General features: G+C 45.8%; 1 protein-coding gene across 6 annotated transcripts in view; it reads right to left on the reverse strand.

Annotated features, from left to right (window-relative positions):
- Window positions 1-19814, reverse strand: part of CELF2 (CUGBP Elav-like family member 2) — a 550837-nt gene that overhangs the window by 127882 nt on the left and 403141 nt on the right. For all 6 annotated transcript variants that reach the window (XM_075018013.1, XM_075018003.1, XM_075017993.1 and 3 more), the window contains one exon: window positions 13210-13292. In XM_075018013.1, the coding sequence (XP_074874114.1) occupies window positions 13210-13292 (83 nt within the window). The remainder of the gene's footprint in view (window positions 1-13209; window positions 13293-19814) is intronic.

The raw sequence follows: 19814 nt of genomic DNA on the forward strand, positions 1-19814 counted from the left end.
GAAAGGGGGGCCAGCTGTTTGGTAGAACACCATGCAGTGAAGCGAGTCCATTTCTGCTTGTAGGTCTTCCTGGTGGAAGTCCTCCTGCTACTTTCTAGGACTTGTTGCACTTCCTCCGTACATGTGCTCTCTAGGGAGCTGAGCCATGGATTAACCACGCTTGCAGTCGCAGGCCTTGGGGGTGCGGGTGCACTACGGACCCCTGGGCTAGCGTGAGCAGATCCGGCGCCACAGGAAGAGGCATCGGTGGACGGTCCGACATGCGCAGGAGTAGGGGGAACCAGTGTTGTCGATCCCACGTTGGGACTATCAGGATCATCCGGGCCCTTTCCCTCCTGGCTTTCTGCAAGACTTTGTGGATCAGCACTGTGGGAGGAAACGCATAAAGCAGGGGGCCCCTCCACGGGATCGCGAACGCGTCCCCCAGGGACCCCCATCCCAGTCCTGCCCTGGAGCAGAATTGTGGGCACTTCTTGTTGTGCTGAGTGGCAAACAGATCTATTTGGGGAAAACCCCATGCGTGGAAAAATCGGCCGTAGCAGATCGGGACGGATCTGCCACTCGTGTGTGAGTGCAAAACGCCTGCTCAGCTGGTCTGCCTTCACATTGTGCGCACCCAGCAAGTATAAGGCTTTCAAGATTATATTGTTGGCGATGCACCAGTTCCATAAGCGGATTGCTTCCGCGCATAAGGCACGGGATCGAGCTCCTCCTTGCCTGTTTATATAAAACATGGTGGAGGTATTGTCTGTACTGATCCCGACGACTTTGCCTTGTATGTGGTCTCGAAAGTGTCTGCAGGCATTGAACACTGCTCTGAGCTCCAGTATATTTATGTGTAGTGACTGGTCCGCGGGTGACCACAGTCCTTGAGTCACCTCTTCGCCCATGTGCGCTCCCCACCCTATGAGGGAGGCATCTGTAGTGAGAAAAACCGATATTTGCGGCTGGTGGAAGGGTACCCCTGTTAGCAGGTTCCTGGGGTTTACCCACCATTGTAGGGATTTGCGCACCCCAGCTGTGGGCGACACCACCCTGTGAACGGTGTGTACTGCCGGTTTGTATACACTCGCCAGCCAGTGCTGCATGCTGCACATGTGTAACCTGGCATTCTGTACTACGAACGTCGCCGCTGCCATGTGGCCCAGCAGCTGCAAGCACATCAAGACCGGCACCGTAGGGCTGAAGGTGATGACCTGCACGAGGGAACCGATGGCCCGAAAGCGAGCCTCTGGTAGATACACTCTCGCTGTAACCGAGTTTATGCGAGCCCCTATGAACTCTATGTCCTGTGTGGGGTCTATTTTTGATTTTGCCAGATTGATAACCAGGCCGAGCGAAGAGAACGTGTTTGCTGTGACGCGTATCATGCGCAGAACCTCCCCCTTCGAGGCCCCTTTGAGCAGGCAGTCGTCCAGATACAGGAAAATAAATACCCCCTGTCTGTGCAGGTAGGCTGACACCACTGCCAAGGTCTTGGTGAAGACTCTGGGGGCCGAGGAGAGGCCAAACGGTAGGACCTTGTATTGGAAGTGTTCGTTGCCTACCATGAACCGGAGGAATCGCCGGTGAGCCGGATGGATAGTTATGTGGAAGTACGCGTCTTGTAAATCGAGGGCTGCGAACCAGTCTCCATCGTCCAGTGCTGTAAGGATGGAGGCGATTGTGGTCAAACTTGTGGCCTTTGGCCCCGCCCCGAGGACGCACGGCTCTGTTGTGAACGTCGCCTGGGAGTTCCGTACTGCTGGTGCTGTTGATGTCGCCCTTGCTCGTAACCCCTGTGGTACTGGGGGCGCTGTTGCTGGTACTGGTACCGTCTTTGTTGAGGGTAGTACCTTTTCTTTGTGTATGGAGGGGTGTAAATCCCCAGGGTCCTGAGTGTGGCTCTTGAATTTTTACTGGAATGAAGGACCGAGTTAGTTGATTCAGCAAACAGCTTCTGCGAGTCGAAGGGAAGGTCAACTATCTTCGCCTGCAGATCCCTCGGTATACCCAAAGTCTGGAGCCAGGACTCCCTTCGCATCACCACTGCCGTTGCTGTGGAACGTGCTGCTGTGTCCGCAACGTCCAGGGCGATCTGAACTCCCGTCCTCCAGGCCGCGTAGCCTTCTTGCACTATGGCCTTGAGCACCGGCTTTTTGTCCCCTGGAAGCGAGTCCATGAGGGAGGTTAACCTGGAATAGTTGTCGAAATTATGGTTCGCTAAGTGCGCTGCGTAATTTGCCATTCGCAACGTTAAAGTGGAGGAGGAGTAGACCTTTCTGCTGAACAGCTCTAGCTTCTTGGCATCTTTGTCTGTTCCCCCTGTCCTGAATTGAGATGTCTTTGGTCTTTGTTGTGACGACTCCACCACCAAGGAATTTGGCTGTGGGTGGCTGAACAGGAACTCCATGCCCTTCGCCGGCACGAAGTACTTCTTATCCGCTCTGTTTTGGACAGGCGGAATAGTCGCAGGGGTCTGCCATATTGTAGTGGCGGACTCTAAGATCGCTTCATCAAGCGGTATTGCTACTCTGGAGGAGGCCGGAGGTCTCAAATTTTTGAGGAGCTTATGGTGTTTCTCTTGCACCTATGCTGTCTGGATGCCTTGCGTGAAGGCCACCCTCTTAAACAGCTCTTGAAACTGTCTGAGATCGTCCGGAGGATGGACGTCCCCCGGGGCCGTAGCCTCGTCCGGGGAGGAGAGCGAGGAACCGCTGGGGTACGTCTCTCTGGACCCTTCCGGTTCCTGGTGGCGATGGTACACCCTCTCGCTAGAGGTTTGCGAGGGAACATCTCGGGGTTCCATAACCAGTCCCCCCTGAGATGCTTGAGTCTCTGTCCCCGGTCGCAATTGCACTCAGGGGTACGAGATCGTCTGTGGGGATCTTCCCCTAGTAGATTGCCGATGGTGTCTATGCCCCGCGTGGTAGGGGCGACCATGGCAGTATAGGCACTGTTCTTGGGAAGGTGACCTAGACCACTCCCTTGGTGCATACCCTCTGCGTCTGGGGGAGGGAGATCGTCGAGACACTGGAGAGAGCGAGTTTGCATAATAGTCCAGCGGTTCAAGCCCCAGGAAGGGTGAAGGTGGTCCCAGCCAGGGTGAGGCTGGTTGCAAAAATGGAGAAGGGGGCTCTGGGTAGGCTAGGGGGGACCCCTGCCTTCTGGTTGGAGTCTGCAACATAAGCGGAGGGCTGTGAGAAAGCAACTCCACAGCCCTGTCCGGAGAGGGGCTGCAATGCCTCCTCTTGTGTGCAGCCTTCCCCCTCCCTTGAGGAGGTAACTCCGCCCCCTGACGCACAGGGGATCCCGGCCCTGTCCGCACCGTGCTCGGCACGCTCGAAGGCGGTCCTTCAGTGCCTGCAGGCTACGTGCCTGCGCGCTCTGCACCGCCGGTTCCCCGGGGGTCAGTGCCGCTGCCTGCGGTGCCGCTGGTACCGGCGCTTGTTTAGCCGCCGCCCTGCCTGCGGTGCGGGGCGGCTGGCTGATTATCGGAGGCTGAGCCACTTCCACGTGCCTCTCCGTGCCGCCGCCGATCAGCTGTTGCTGCGGCTGGGGGCTGCGCGCTCCTCCCATCCCGCTCGCTGTTGCTGCCGGCAGGGATCGGGCTGGGGAGGCTTTCCTCCGTTTTTGCGCTGATGGGGTGAGGGAGGCAGCTTTCCTTTTATGGGCCCCGGAGGGTCCCTCCTGCTGCGGCCGCTCCGGCACGTCTGGCTGGAGGGCCTTATCAAAAAGCAGCATTTTAAGCCGCATCTCCCTGTCTCTCCTTAATCGCCTCTCGGCAGGACTCACATTTTTTAAATCCTGAAGAGGACATTGTTGGTGAGTCTTTCAGTTGTTAAGCGGGTACTTAGCACCTTCTCTGTGCTGTTTTCCCCGTCCGATGGCCTGCCTCAGCAGGAGGGCTGATGGCCCGATGCTCCTGGCCTCCGGCGCTTGTTACTGGGACTGGATTGAAGCTGTCCCGCTTGTAGTTTGTTTGTTGTTTTGTTTTTTGTTTTTTTTTTGAAAAATAACAACCGGGTAACTTGCAGTAGCCTAAGTACTTGAAAAACTTTAAAGAAAAACAGTTAAAACCATTGAATACGCTACTTGGCCTTAGCCTAGTTCGGATTCCGTCTGCAGCCGACGGCGGTTAAGAGGAACTGGTGGGGACCGGATCGCGCACATGGCCAGGAGCGCGCAAGGGAGCGGCGCGCGCCGGCGCATGCGCGGTCCGGCAGAAACTGCTTGGAAGATCCGATCTGCGGCGCCGGGCAAGCCCGACACCTATTGTGGAGCACCCACGGGGACACTCGAAGAAGAATAGGGTTTTTATTAATAAATGGAGTTGGGGCAGTATGCTTTTCCAATGACAGCTCCTCTCCACTGCTGAAAATACTAACAGAATGTATCCCGGGAGCAAAGTCATTAGGCGATTTCAGCAGAGTTGCGACTAGAATGATGTGAAGCTCCAAAATAAGACAAACACCAGCCTTGGCATTCAAATCTATTTCTTTTCCAGATGAAAAGCATTTAAGTCATTTAATGTTACTGCTTTTTATCTATTGAGACTATGTAGCGATAATGAGATGTGCACATTGACAACACAGCCTATCTGGCTGGATCCCCAGCTTGTGCAAAACAGAATTGTTTACAACAGAGCTACGCTGATTTACATCCACTGAGGATCAAGACCAATAACCCAAGCACTGAACTAAGCAATATTCAGTTATATCCCCCAGTTGTTCTGAATCTCAGCTCCCCAGAAGCATTTCTAGTGACATCGGCTATGTTCAAGCAGTGCTGACAGCTACCATGGCCCCAGGGCAAGGTGGGAGGGGGCCCGCCTTTGCACAGCAGGGCTGACACCCCTGTGGGGTCTGAGGCAAAGTGGGAGAAAGGCCTAAAAACTCTATGCCCTGAAAGAGGTGGGGCCAAGAGCAGAAGGGGGCGTGGCCTAGGGAAGTTAGCCATTAGCACCGCTCAGATTGCAGCACTGGGCCCACCTCTCCCTGCAAAGCAGCACAGCAGACTGTTGCAGAGTTCTAAGGAGCTTGAGGTAACTGCCTCCTTTTTCCCCCCTTGTTGGCGAGGCTGGTTATCTTTATGGGATTGACACCCACAACCCAGGTTCATGAAGCAGACAGACTGTTTCATCCAGAAATATCATAAAAAAGGTCTTTACAGAGTGCATACAACATACAAGGATCACTTGACAGCCAGTGAAGTATGGCAGTATTGAAAAACTCTGGTTGAAATGTAGCATTCAGCACTAATTAATGTGACACAATGGTTTTAGCTGGGGAAGTGCAGATTAAATTCTACTGAATTTGCAGAGGGAATATTTACATAGTAACACCATAATTACCCAAACTGTAATTTAAAGTGGAGCTGGTAGTAGCAACACTCCTGGTTTTTTCCACCCCCGTTCTTCAGAAAATGCTATCTTTAAAGTGAGACCCTTGATGACAATGCAGTGGACCTGATGTAAGTTTTACTTCTTATCCAGTGTATGGCACTTTTGAGAGCACAGTGCTCCTTGGCAACACACACTATCCCTTGTTCTGATGGGAGAGTGCCACCTACTGAATCATTACTAACATACCACACCCTATTTGGCCCAGGAGGTCTCCCCCACATGTAATAATGGGACCATATTTCATCAGATCTGATGAGATTCCAGTGCACAGTGTCACAGCCACCGACCACAGAGCAGAGCTCTTTAAAATAAAGCCATTTTCCTGGCAGCCCTGGTCATAATGATTTATGGCTCTTGCACAAACAATATAAATATACTCATAACCCTGTTTCGAGGCTTTGGCTCTTTATCTGTAACATCTGTTGGCATTAGGTATCTCACTGGTAGCCCTGGCTTTGCCATATGCTAATTTGCAGGGGAAAAAAGCATGATTAAGAAAGGCAAGTGGCATCTCAGGGCATCTCTAACAATGGTTCCTTTTGATCTCTGTAGCTTTGTTTGTGATTTGCCTTTCTAATTTCCTTAATGTGTGGAAGTATTCAGGCAGCGAGAAGGGCTCTTTAAACTGTTTGTTCTCAAGACAGCTTTAATCGCATGTGCCATAACACTAATGAAGCTGATTGAAGTTCTGGGCTTTCTGTTTTGGATGACGGAAAATAGTTAACACCACTGCCCATATAAATAAGTGTTTAAGGAAAAAATAGTCCGCTCTCCTGGACAACCTAGAACACTTAAGTGAGGGACATTAAGGAGGATGGGTGCAGGAGCTGAGAGATTTTGCTGGGAGCAGAGACAGTGCTCAAGCTCCCTTCCCACTGCAGCCGCAGAGGCCAGCCGTGGACCAGATGAAAGCGCTTGGCAGGTCGGATCTAGCCCATGGGGCAGATCCTGCCCACCCTGCCACAGAGTGAATTTGCCACAGGGCAGCAAAATCTTCACTGTAAGAGCTCTATACTGCACAGAGATATATTGAAGGCTTAGATATCTCGTTACATCTACTCGCACATATGCTACGACCTCTTATAGAATCTTGTGTGCTATTAAGGCTGGAATAGATTATTCTGAACAAAAGTGCCCCCAGGTCTATTCCGCATCTATATTAGGTAAGTGCATTTAATAAAACCAGTAGTGAATCTTTAAAGAAATAAAAAACTCTGCCAGATGTTGTCTGTGCCAAAGAGGCAATTAATAATTTACCAAACCTTTACATTCTGCAGACTTCTCTTTGCTGTTAACATTTTAAGAGCTTTCTCAAAACTGTTTCTTTATTATTCCACCCTTAATTCCTTTAGTTTCTAATGATCTGTCCTAATGATGCTGCTCCAGGGTTTAATTCCAAAGGACTCCCTGCTACAGACAGTACATAGAAGATCTGGAAGAAAATATCGTATAGGGTGTTTTTCTGTCGATAGCACAGGGACACTGAAACCTAAATTAAACTTAAATTTTAAGTCAGGTTTTAAATAACCTGTCAAGATAGAGACAGACCAATGGTTATCATGCTGCTTTTATTTATCTTTACCAACTTTGGCCCCACTCTTGCAAATGAATGGCAAAGAGGTGCTTGACTTGCAATGGACCTGGCATGGGACTCAGCATCTGCATGTGTAAACATTTATGTAGAGCTGGGCTTAAGAACCAGATCCCACCACAGGCACCAACTTGCTCTCTATCCAGGTGGCATGCAACCCCTCCCTCTTTTTCCGTGTCCTCTTAGCTGAGTTGATGGTCACCAGGAAGGCTGTTCTGACTAAGAGCTATGTAAGCAAACACAAATAGATTTGTGATTGGGCATGAAAGCACTGAGAATCCCTCTGTTCATCGGTGAAGGCTGCTATAGTCCCTAAGTGAACCCTGAGTGAACTTAGAGTCCCAACTTTTTAAGAGTCAGTAGGTAATCTAGGGCCTTTGAACGCATATAGGACGTCAGAGAAATTTGTTGGGAATTACACCAAGTCTGAGACCTGGACTACTTTTGCAGATAAGTATGACATGTTGAGGATTTTCTACTTTGTATTAATATGTCTTGTGCTCTTCTGAGCAGGAGCTTTCTGTGCATTGGAATTGCGGTCAGCAGTTTGGTTGTACGTGTGTTCTCGCTGTGTGCTGTCCCAGCTCCACACAGAGCGTTGGAGCCAAGCCATAAGGTAGAGAATCCCATGGCTGAGGTATAGAGAGCAACCTTCATTCTGTGAAAGGAGATAAGGAGTTGACTGGAGAGAGATCAGCAGGTGTGCCATGAGTTGTGACTTTTAAGGGCATCACGCTGCAGTTTACAAGGGTTGTTGAAAAACAGTGAAAAACAAAGAAGGAAGCCCACTGAATGATAGGATGGAAAGAACCAGATCATGGTACAGTGAACACATTCCCATGATGCATTGCAATCAATTCCCCAAAGTCCCTATGGCATAGGGTAAGAAAGCTGAAGTGAGTTGCGCTGTGGAATAGCTACTCACAATACATGCCTCTCTCTCTGTCAATGCAAGAGCAACAACTGTGGACACTCTTGGCCAATACAAGGAGTGCTGTGTGGATGTGCTCCACCAATATTACTAAAGATACTTATGATGGTCAACATATTTTAGTTCAAATCAACTCTGTAATGTGGACACAGGCCTGCCAACAGAGGAGGGCAGATGAGGGAGGGAGAGGGATTAATTGCTCTGGGGCCTAGAGATTCAACAGCAGCAGCATATTTCATGTGGCTCTGAGACCGGGAGGGGAGGGGAGGGGAGGGAGAGGGAAGGGGCAGTTATGGTCCAAGCAGCAGTAAGGGCTAACCATCCTTGGCTTTCACAGAATCACAGAGTCACAGGGCTGGAAGGAACCTCAGGAGGTCATCTAGTCCAGCCCCCTGCTTCAAGCAGGATCAATCCCCACTAAGCCATCCCAGCCAGGACCTTGTCCAGCCAGGACTTAAAAACCTCAAGGGATGGAGAATCCACCACCTCTCTAGGCAACGCATTCCAATGCTTCACCACCCTCCTGGTGAAGTAGTTTTTCCTAATATCTGACCTACTTCTCTCCCTCTTCAATTTCAGACCATTAGTCCTTGTTCTGCCATCTGACACCACTGAGAACAGTTTCTCACCCTCTTTTTTAGAGCTCCCCTTCAGGAAGTTGAAAGCTGCTATTAAACCACCTCTAAGTCTTCTCTTCTGTAAACTAAACAAGCCCAAATCCCTCAGCCTATCCTCATAGGTCTTGTGCTCCAGACCCTTAATCATTTTTGTTGCCCTTCGCTGAACCTGCTCCAGGAAATCCACATCCTTTTTATACTGGGGGGCCCAAAACTGGACACAATATTCCAGATGTGGCCTCATCAGTGCTGAATAAAGAGGAATAACTACTTCTCTAGATCTGCTCGAAATGCTCCTCCTAATGCACCCTAGTATGCCATTAGCCTTCTTGGCTACAAGGGCACACTGTTTACTCATATCCAGGCTTTCATCCACCATAGCCCATAGGTCCCTTTCTATTGTACTGCTGCTGAGCCAGTCGGTCCCCAGCCTCTAACAATGCTTGGGATTCTTCTGCTTCTTTCCCCTTAAACCTCAGCCTTGCCCGTTCTGGGGGCATGAAGCTGAGCCCTCCCCACATTTTGCACCAGGGCCCATGGTGGCTGTCAGCCTTGCTGTGTGGACATGGCCAAAGAAATGAAAGAGAGAGTACTAAAAATGGTAAAAAAGTTAACAACTGCAAATTGACTTCTGAGACTCTGTCTTTAGCTGGGGCAGTTGAGAAGGAACTGGGAGGGGTTAGCCCAATTATGCTACTTAGCCATGTGGCACGTGTTGGCCAAATAGCCACGTCTACCAAAGGTCTCCAATCAGTAGTGGAGAGATGCAAATACATCGATAGTGGAGCATGCACTGTGACTCTGCTCAAAGAAGTAGATTTTCTACTTAAAAAAATCTTTCACAAAGAAATAACTAACTGGAAAGTAATTAGAAATTTATAAATTGCAACCACTATGGACTCCAGAATATGCACTATTCTAGGTCTGCAGGAACTAGACTAGTTTGTGAAAAAAAATTTTTAATATAACATTCATTCAGAAGTTCAGTCACTGTTTACAAGATGTCTATACTATTAGTAATGTTGACATCATGACAGAGTAAGCAACAGAGGAGTTTATCTGCTTTTGCTGATATGCATGATTTATCAGCTCCAGCTCACAGTTCTTTGACACTGTTTTTTGTGCTGTCAAAAGCAGAGGCTAACCTGCAAATGGTGCCTAAATACCTAGGAAACTCAAGTTTGGGTGATAAAAATGATGATACAATTGTATGACAAGACGGTTCATGGCTAAAGGAAAATTATACTGATTACGAGCTGAAAGAAATTGTTTGATTTTAGTTCATTCCTAAAATTTGGACACAATTGATATTTTTATATCTAAAGATTTTAAATGATTTTAGCCTCTTAATATGATTAAAACCAGGTAAGCCTTGAAATGTTAACTGGTGCCAGGCTTTTCTTTCATTTTTTTTTATGATTGTTGCTGTTAAAAAAAGTCTTGAAGTATTGCAAAACACATCAGTAACTTATTAATTTTGTAATATGAAGGAAATTGAGTTAAAATAGTAGTGCTGCAACTTTAAATTACAGAACTAGCTTGGTATTTAATGAGAGATTTAGCACAGTGGGGATTCTGTTAAATTAAGTTGTGCCTTCACAACACAGTGGGAAAACAGGTGTATATTGGTTTAGAATTATGGAAATGTTGACTAATTTCTAGGCTTGCAATCAAACAGCAAGGCTCCCTGCAATATTTTCTTCCAAGAATCTGTATTAATCATTTATGTCTGGCCCCCTTTTCTTCATGTCCACTACAAAGTGGAAACTCAAAGGAATAGATACAACATCAGTGTTTTCAGATCCCTGCTAAGGAGGAAGTTTATCAGCTAAACCTACAATAAAAACAGCAGAGCACAGCACAATACCAACATAAGTTGTAAAGGATAGTGGAACATACAGCAAATGAATGTAAAACAAAGCCCAGACATCAAGAAGCTATTCTGGCTACTGTAAGGGCCATGATACAAAACCTACTGAAAGTGATCCAAGTCTTTCCACTATGGCCTTTGCACCAGGCCCTCATTTAGAGGATGAGACACAAGAAGCACAAAAACAATTCAAATAATAATCCAAGGGCCTAAAGATGCTTTTGGTGGCAGGAGATATCTTTTACTAGAGAATCACACCAACAAAATCTAGTATTACAATGAAGCCAGGTGAAGCTAAATGTCAAACATCTATTGGTCCTAGCTCCTTCGTGGTGCAAATCCAGTTTCATGTCCAACAGCAATGAGAAATGGTTCCTGTTTGTGACCTGAAATGCATACTCAACAATGAAATCTGTATGCTGGCCTCCTTCACACTCAGTAGAAAGTGCTAATGTAGCCTAAAATCCAAAGACTAGATTCTTTGCACAATTTTAAGTGACAATTGGTGGCATTGCCAATTAAAGGGAAGTAGAAGCCAATGTTCTAATTTAGTCACAAAGGTTCCAGGTTCAATCTAACAACCAGAGCCACTTGTGGTACACTACGGTCTCTATAAAATGCACTGCTTGCATGCGGTGTATATAGAATACAGTAGAATGATGTGTGCATCCAACCCTGGTGATGGAGGCGTGCTCACATTATACTATTTTCCTTTAAGAATTAGGTGCAAGTTGTACTGTGAAAGTAAAATCCAATGGTGCCCCAGCACCTGGAATCATGATTATATGACAATCTCACCTTTCATTTGTTCAAATAAATTGTTTCTAACCCTAACAACTGCGGAGAAAATTTGGAAGCGTGACCCATAAAGACTGAAAAACTAAAAGGCAAATTTAAAAGGAAACCCCAAAATCTACTGTTTTAAAAATCATGTGATTTTTTGAGGGAGTTGAATGATCTTTAAATCCTTGGCAACAAAGATGGAGACCATGCCCAGGCTGCTCCCGCAACAACTGGTTACAAAGAAGTGAGAGGTGCCTTTAGCATCTATCCGAGGTGAGGAACTGTGCAGAACTGAACTGCACGCACGTAACTCAAGGAAGGATTCTGCCTCTCAGACCAGCCTGCTATGCAGGTTCAATTTATATTTAGGTTGGAGCAGCTTGCTTCAGCAGCCCCCAGGGGCTGGCCCACAGGCAGGGCGGCTGTCAGGATTATGAGACCCCTGGGCAATGTGGGTGTGTGATGGGGGGCTCGCACTGTGCTCCCAGAAGGGGCTGGGCCTCAGGTAGAAGGGGTGGGACTAAGGCAGCCAGCCCACAGAGCTGCCGCAGTGTGCAGAGGTCCCCTGCCAGCTCTCAGGGGCAGCTAGAAGACAGGGCAAGCGGCTCTGGAATGCACAACCTGGAGCTCCAAAGGGATTCTAAAGGTTCCATGTTTCTGGTTGATGCTGCCTCTGCCACTGTGGTGGCCAAAGCCCCCACTCTTTAGAGTCACCCAGCCCAAGGCAACTGCCCACTTCTGCCCCTCTCCGCTCCCCCAGTTGGTCAGCCTGTACACAAGGAGTATGGGGAGAATCACGTGGCCCCTTCTTCCAGGCCCCATTAGGCCCCATTCTGTGGCTTCCTCAAAAGCTGGGGGTGCAACTGTAAGAGCCCTTCTGGGCGCTGCACAAAGAGAAAGGAGGCTCGATGGCACATCTTTGTAGTCCGAGAGTTATTACAACAAGCGACAAAGATTTTCATTTATTCCTCTGCATCTGGGCTAGAACTTAAGCCACATTCCTCAGCTACTTCCACGTAAAGCTAGCTGCCACTGTGGGGACTTCTGGGCAACTATCTGACCTTCATTCTCTATAGAGACAACACGGGTGAAGTAATATATTTCGCTGGATCAGCTCTTGCTGCTGAGAGAGATGAGCCTTTGAGTTTACACAGGTCTGGGAAACTTACTCAGTGCATCACAGCTAAATATTTCCTATGTAGGCTATCAGATTGGCTTGAAGTTGAATTCACATGCAACACATGGGAGCAAAGGAAGAGATTTTTGCCATGTATCTGTTAGACCAAGTGGAACCGATACTTAACAACAAGAGCTAAATAATTCCTGCGCCTTTGGCTTTACTTCTGTTTGGAATCTTATCTTTCCACAATAACTTGAATTTTTTCATTCCTCACATGACAAATACTCAGTTGCATCTAACAGAATGATGCAAAAGATTGAAACGATTGCTTGTTTAACTCCAGACTTGTGGTTATCAAGTTACTACCTTGACCAATCATTAATACAATTGTAACTATTATAACTCAGTATAACATGATAGCAGTTTGCTGAAAAAACGAAACAAAATGGGAGAACATTTTGAATACAATTACATTATAATATTTTCTAATGTACAGTCCATACACTGCCATCAAAGTAACTGCTGTGCATTGTTTAGAAACCATTATGCCTATATTGGCTATACTTTATCTTTTTCTACTATTTCCCCCTCAAACCTATCTATCTATCTATATATATAAAACTTAGTATACCTTACACTTCAGCAGCTGCTGGTACACAGCAGGGATCACTATTATTCACTATTATGTCCAGCCAGAGAATGTTCAGCATGAGAGCACTTTTCTTCAAAGCTAATGCCATTGCTACTGGACTGGCCAATCAGCTTAGCTACTATGTGTGAACCATCAGGTCAGCAAGCCTCCTTCAAACTGACCTAAGTCACTTTTGGCACTTAGAGCTTCTAACTAGCATCTTCAACAAAGTGGCTATTTTCTAGTGATAAAGTGACAAGGTTCAAAAAGAAAATCTACTCACCCCAGGTAAAGTTTTAATATTGTGCAGTGCATTCTGTGCCTCAAGTGCAGCTTTTCTTGTATAAAATGTAACGAAACAACAACCTAAATAAGGAGAGAAATGAAAAGGAATTACTGTGAATAATTTGTGAGACTACTATAGGAGAAAAATAATTGAATGATACATTCTGAAGGCTGAAAATGTGAAATATAATGAGACTGCATGAATGCCATAAATCACAGGGAACCTGTATTGTTTAAAATAAAATAATAATAATAAAAAGCTGCCCCCTCATGTTATATCCATAGCATACCTACCTCCTTAGCAGGCTGTACCCACTTTGAAGTAAAGTTAACCAAAATTCAATTGACCCCACTCTGTAAACAATTTTGTATAGGTTCTCCATTAATGTATGATTATAAGCAGCTTGCAAGCTCAGTGCAGTAGAAATTTACTAAAGCAGCCCAGCTAGAAAACTGTGCTTAAAAAGCAGGACTTTACTGAAAAAGACACATGCAGAGGAGCTAAGCTTTTCTCTTAACCTTCAATCACGTTTCCTAAGGAGGGTTGGGGGTGGGACACCATGAAACCTGTGATCAAAATGACTTAGTTTAGAAAAGGAATTCAGTGTTCCTTTTTAGGGACGTTGGAGCCTGCTGCGGATACTGACTTACAGTCCATTAGCTGCATCTTTCCCTGCTTTTACAGGAATGAATTTGTGAGCAAAAGTGGCTTAACACCATCGTTCCCTGGCCCTTCCCACGGATGCACATCCTGTGCTGTGACACAAAAGGCAAAACACCACTCTCACCTCAGGATTCAATTCCCAACTCTCCCACAGATCTTCATGTGTACCCACAAACCGGGCAGGTAAGTACTGTGCTTTAGGAGTTAGGATTAGTACATTTACATGTTTCATACAGATCTGAACTTCTTTAAGATACTAGGATGAAAGATGCAAACCATTAGTGGTATAGGTTAAGATGCTCTCTATTTTCCTAGGGTTTCAGAAGACCATCAGCTGCACACAGGAATTGCAGCCAGACCAGAGCCCCTTAGAAAAATAACCAGAGTACAGATGAAATGTCCCAGCTCACAGATGTCAATAATATCTTCCTGCTTCCTGGAAAGGTGGATGTAAGACAAGGAAGGGCAAAAGTAGGCCATTTTGCCCTTTGGGTGGTGAATGAGGACTAGGATGTTGAATGCATCATACTCCCTAGTGCCTACCAAGGTGGTGTGATATCTGGTATTGCACTTTCCATTTATTCACTCAGCATAGACACAAGTGGTAATCAGGACAAGGACAAAGGCAGAACAGAACACAGCTAGCACAGAATCTTAATTAATAGCGATGCCTCCCATCCTGGTCGAAAAGGAAGGTTGGAATCTCCAGAATTCCCCCTCCCGCTACCTCTCCGTTGGTTCAAGCAGCAGATTGTGCTTTGAGTGCTCTCTGGGGCTTTGCAATTGGGCCAGCTACAAATGTTACCTTTATAACGAGCAAAAGCAATCGTGTTCCCAGCCAGAATACATGGGGGACCTTATCCCATAATAGAACACTCACAGGCAATACAATGCACTCACACAAGCAAGTAATACAGACTTACCACAGTCAGGCAAAACACCACTCACAAGCAGATGCCAGCAGATCCCCTTAAAGTTTCACAGCTTACAAAAGAGCCCATTTGGTAATGATTTCAGTAATTTGTGGTCATTCAGCAAGGATCATTCAATCAGTCAGAAATTGATTGTTAGCAGCTTGCACTTTCTGTAGGGGCTCAGAATTTAAAAATCCTCCATGGAGGGCAAGCCTTGTGATTTAAGATTTTATTACCCCAGAATTAAACCTGAGCAAGAATAGCCAGTAGGTGGGCCATTATTCAATAACGCAGTAGAGAAATGAAGCAATGATTTCCTCCCTGTATTACCAGCCAATTTTACATCTCACTGTCAATCATAGACTCTTATCAATCATAGCTATGTAATATTGGTTTAATATATGGGCTTTTGACCTGAGGGTTGTGAACAGATGCCAGATGTCTATGATTGCTAAGCTCCTTCCTGTGTTGCTAAATGAGAATGGGGCCCTGCTTAAGCCCCATCTGGAAGGGCAGGGCATCCGGGGGTTATCCAGATGTGATAGAGTGCCAGGAGCCTAGTGCTGACCCAGCACTCTAGTTGCAGTGACTACACCTACACTGCAAAAAACACCCCAAACCAATGGCCAAGAATCTCGAATCCATACTCAACTGACTTGGGCTTGCACTACAGGGCCAAAAATAGCAGTATAGATGTGTTCAGTCACTGGCTGGAGCTTGGGAATCCTAGGTCCTCTCCACCCACTAGGCTTCAAAGTCCATGCTCCATGCCAAGGAGTCTACACTGCTATTTTTTAGTCCTGGGATGGACAACAATGAATAGTGGGTAGGCTGCATGACTGGCCCTCTTCACCTCAGTGGACTGCAGCTGCTTACGGCCCACAAGAGTTCTACCTGTGGCCCCATAGCTCCACAGTTTGCCCACCTCCCCCACACAACTCTCACACATCGGGGCACTGAAGATCAGCTCTTACCTGCTCTTTCCCCTCCCTCCCAGCAATTTCAGAGTGTGCAAATCATCTGATTTGTGCTCCCTCCACACTCCTCCCTCTCTGTCCCAGAGCTGGAATACTGGGAACACCTGAGAGTGCAGAGATAGCCTTACTTCCAACAGCGCATAGCTGCGTAAGGTTGTACTGGTGGAGACAAGCCAATGAATTCCCAAGTGTCCAGCCTGTTTCTGGAGTTCCAAATGGCAGAGAAGAGAACCTATTATATTTTATATGGAAAAGTTTGTGAGACCGTCTAGCATTGCGTAGCATAGGAAAGACAGGACATACTGAAACATGATCATGAACTTGCTACTTGTGGGCTTCATGAAAGAAAAGCCTTTTGAAGAAGTATTTGTAAAAGAGGAAGAGAGTGACTCAGTTATGAAAGTATGGGAGAATATGGTAGTATAAGAGGCAGCATAGAAATGTATAAGGTAGGAGGCAAAAATACATGGCCACAATAGTTCCTTTTGACTTTAAAAAGGCCCAAAGATGAAATGCTTCAAACTCTTCCATCTATTTACTCGCGTTTACTTATTTATTTTAAAATTCATATCTAATGGACAGCACTACCAAAAGTAACAATGCTGGGTCTGAACAGATGTGCTAAGGAGGGCCAGGTACAAATGTTGCCTTTATAGGGGTGAAGACAGAAACAGAATGGCAAAAGTCCATATACAGTAGGGCCTCAAGATTCACAAACTTAATGTTTGTGAATTCAATTATTTGTGAGTGGCCCAGCTCCTTGATACCCTGGGGCTCTCGGGCAGGAGCGCTGGCAACTGCCGCTTCCCTAGGACTACAGGCAGGAGCGCTGGCAGCCACTGCTTCCCTGGGGTTCCAGACAGGAGTGCCGGCAGTCACTGCTTCCATGGGGTCCTGGGCAGAAGCACTGGCAGCTGGGCTCCAGGCAGGAGCCATATTCACAAAATTCAGCATTTGCAAGGGCTCTTAACACGCAACCCTCGCGAATGTTGAGACCCTACTGTACTTCCACAGGAAATTTTACACCTCAGCCTAGAGAATCCTCAAGAAGAGTTCATGGGATTTGAATGAGGAGAGCTGGATTTGAATATAATTTCAGTATAAAATCTCAGTGTCTCAGTGGTACATGAATGTTTATTTTTCAGTACCTAGCTCTGAAGTCAGCTCAGAGTCATGAGAATTACCTACAGATATCTCTAGTGAGGGATTATTCCTATCTAAAAGAAAGAGGGTACACTGTATGCCTTAAAACTGACAAATACCGAACAAGTACACTTTAGGATCCCATGGATACGTTACATCTTCCTTCATTACCCTTGAGGAAACCCCAGCCATCATTGGAAGTCACAGAAAAGTCAGTGGCAGTATATAACTAGTGAAAATGTCCTAACATTGCCATACTATGGTGGTCCTAACATTGCCATACTATGATGAGTTTGACAATAAGTTGCACCTCAAGCTGAAAACCTCTTCATCTCAACTAACTAGCAGCCTGAATGAAAAATACTTCAGATCAGGATAACTGTGAAGACAAGTCTATTCTGGAGCTTGCTTATCTTGAAAGTATCTGAAGCAAAAGGTGCTGTGACTGCCTCCTACAAAACAAAATTGACCGTACTTTAATTCTGTGGTAAATCCAGATGGGGACTGTATCTTCTTGATTGTACTAAAACTGTACAAGGGCTAACACAAAAACGATAATAATACTTTCACTATTTTGGTGCAACAGTTTTTTGAGCTCAATCAATATCTGCTTTTACAGAACACACATAGTGACGTTTGCATACAAAGAAGAGACATTGATTGGAGGACAAAAGTCAACCTTCCCAGGTCCTAAATGTCCTAATAGCACCAGCCACAATGCTCTGGCTGTGGTGACAAAGGTTGAATGAACAAAACAAAACTGCAATCACAACCGAAAGTGTAAGATAGAGGGCTGGCTCAGTGGTTTGATCATTAGCCTGCTAAACCCAGCGTTGTCAGCTCAACCCTTGAGAAGGCCACTTAGGGGTTTGGGGCAAATGAATTTAAAAAAAAAATCAGTCAGGGTTTGTGCTTGGCTCTGCTCGGAGGGCAGGGGACTGGACTGTATGAGACAGGTGTATTGCCATATTTTTAAACAATGAAATCTCAGAAACAGAGACCAGAACCAAGAGAGGAAGAACTTGTCTTTTCCCAGGTTTCTGAGGGAGAAATGCTTAAATACGTGCCCCAAAGTGCACATCATCATTCTTTTAGACTCATAAAAACAGAGTTTCTTTCAAAGCAAATTAAGTTCTAAAAAAGGACCTCAAGGACTCCAGCCTCTATGAGTGAAACAGAGGTTCAGGGTTCCCTAAGACACACTCAATCTTTGGTCTTCACTTTGGTCTTCCAAAGGCAGCAATTAGGACCAGTGGTGAAGGATTCGTTTATTAGTAGGGATCAGCTCTGTGAGACTGGCTGGAAATACTTTTCTGCCAACCTAGGAAACAGGGCCCCAGCAGAATGCATTGATTTATGTTGAAATGGCTACATTTTTTGCAATTGTAAAAGATAGCTTAATATATTCAGAACATACAAAATACAGAAATAAACAACAGATCCCTCAAGTCACAGAGGAATTTGGGAAAGACTTGGAAAGATTTTGCTGTTTTTCCATTGCTTTTTCAAAACCATGAAACAAATGCAGTTTTTCTCATGCACATTGTTAACAGCAGGCAATTCACAGCCCCAGATTGGGATTTTCAAAAGCATCTAAGTGGCTTACTGCACTAACTTTCAAAGTCTGTTCAGTAGCTTTGAGATTCCCACCTGCACTCCAGTTTGTGAAGAAAAAGGTTACGTAAATTAAATTGTCATGGGACAAGAGGGAAGATCCTTTCATGGACTGAGAACTGGTTAAAAGACAAGAAACAAAGGGTAGGAATAAACTGTAGCTTTTCAGAATGGAGAGGGGTAACTATGATGTTCCCCAAGGGTCAGTCCTCGGACAAATCCTTTTCAATTTATTCATAAATGATCTGCAGAAAGGGGTAAAATGTGAGGGGTCAAATTTTGCAGACAGCACTAAACTGCTCAAGATAGTTAAGGCCAAAGCAGACTGTGAAGAACTTCAAAAGGATCTCTCTAAGCTGAGTGCTTGGGCAACAAAATGGGAAACGAAATTTAATATGGATAAATGTAAAATGATGCACATTGGAAAAAATAACCCCAAGTAAACACTCAGTATGATGGGGGGCAAATTTAGCTACAACTAATGAGGAAAGATCTTGGAGTAATCATGGATAGTTCTCTGAAAATATCCATGCAGTGTGCAGAGGCAGTCAAAAAAGCAAACAGGATGTTAGGACTCATTAAAAAATGGGATAGTGAATAAGACAGAGAATATCTTATTGCCCTTATATAAAACCATAGTACGCCCACATCTTGAAAACTGCATACAGATGTGGTCACCTCATCTCAAAAATATATATTGGCATCAGAAAAGGGCAACTAAAATGATTAGGGGTTTGGAACAGGTCCCATATGAAGCAAGATTAAAGAGACTAGGACCTTTCAGCTTAAAAAAGAGGAGACTAAGAGGGGATATGATAGAGGAATATGAAGTTATGAGTGGTGTGGAGAAAGTGAACTAGGAAAAATTGTTTACTTGTTCCCATAATTTAAGAACCAGGGTACACCAAATAAAATTAATGGACAGCGGTACTAAATAAGAACAAGTCCTTTATACAGCAAACAGTCAACCTGTGGAACTTCTTGCCAGAGGAGGCTGTGAAGGCCAAGACTATAATAGGGTATTAAAAAGAGCTAGATAAATTCATGGAGGTTAGGTCCATTAATGGCTATTAGCCATGATGGGGAAGGAATGGTGTCTCTAGCCTCTGTCAGATGGAAGGCAGGAGAGAAATCGCTACCTGTTTGGTTCACTCCCTCTAGGGCACCTGACATTGGCCACTGTTGGCAGACAAGATGGTGGGCCAGATGGACCCGTGGTCTGACCCAGTGTGGTTGTTCTTATGCAGATTGGTATCAAATCACAGAATCATAGAACACTAGGACTGGAAGG

Source organism: Carettochelys insculpta, chromosome 1 (assembly GCF_033958435.1).
Source record: "Carettochelys insculpta isolate YL-2023 chromosome 1, ASM3395843v1, whole genome shotgun sequence".
Classification (NCBI taxonomy): domain Eukaryota; kingdom Metazoa; phylum Chordata; order Testudines; family Carettochelyidae; genus Carettochelys; species Carettochelys insculpta.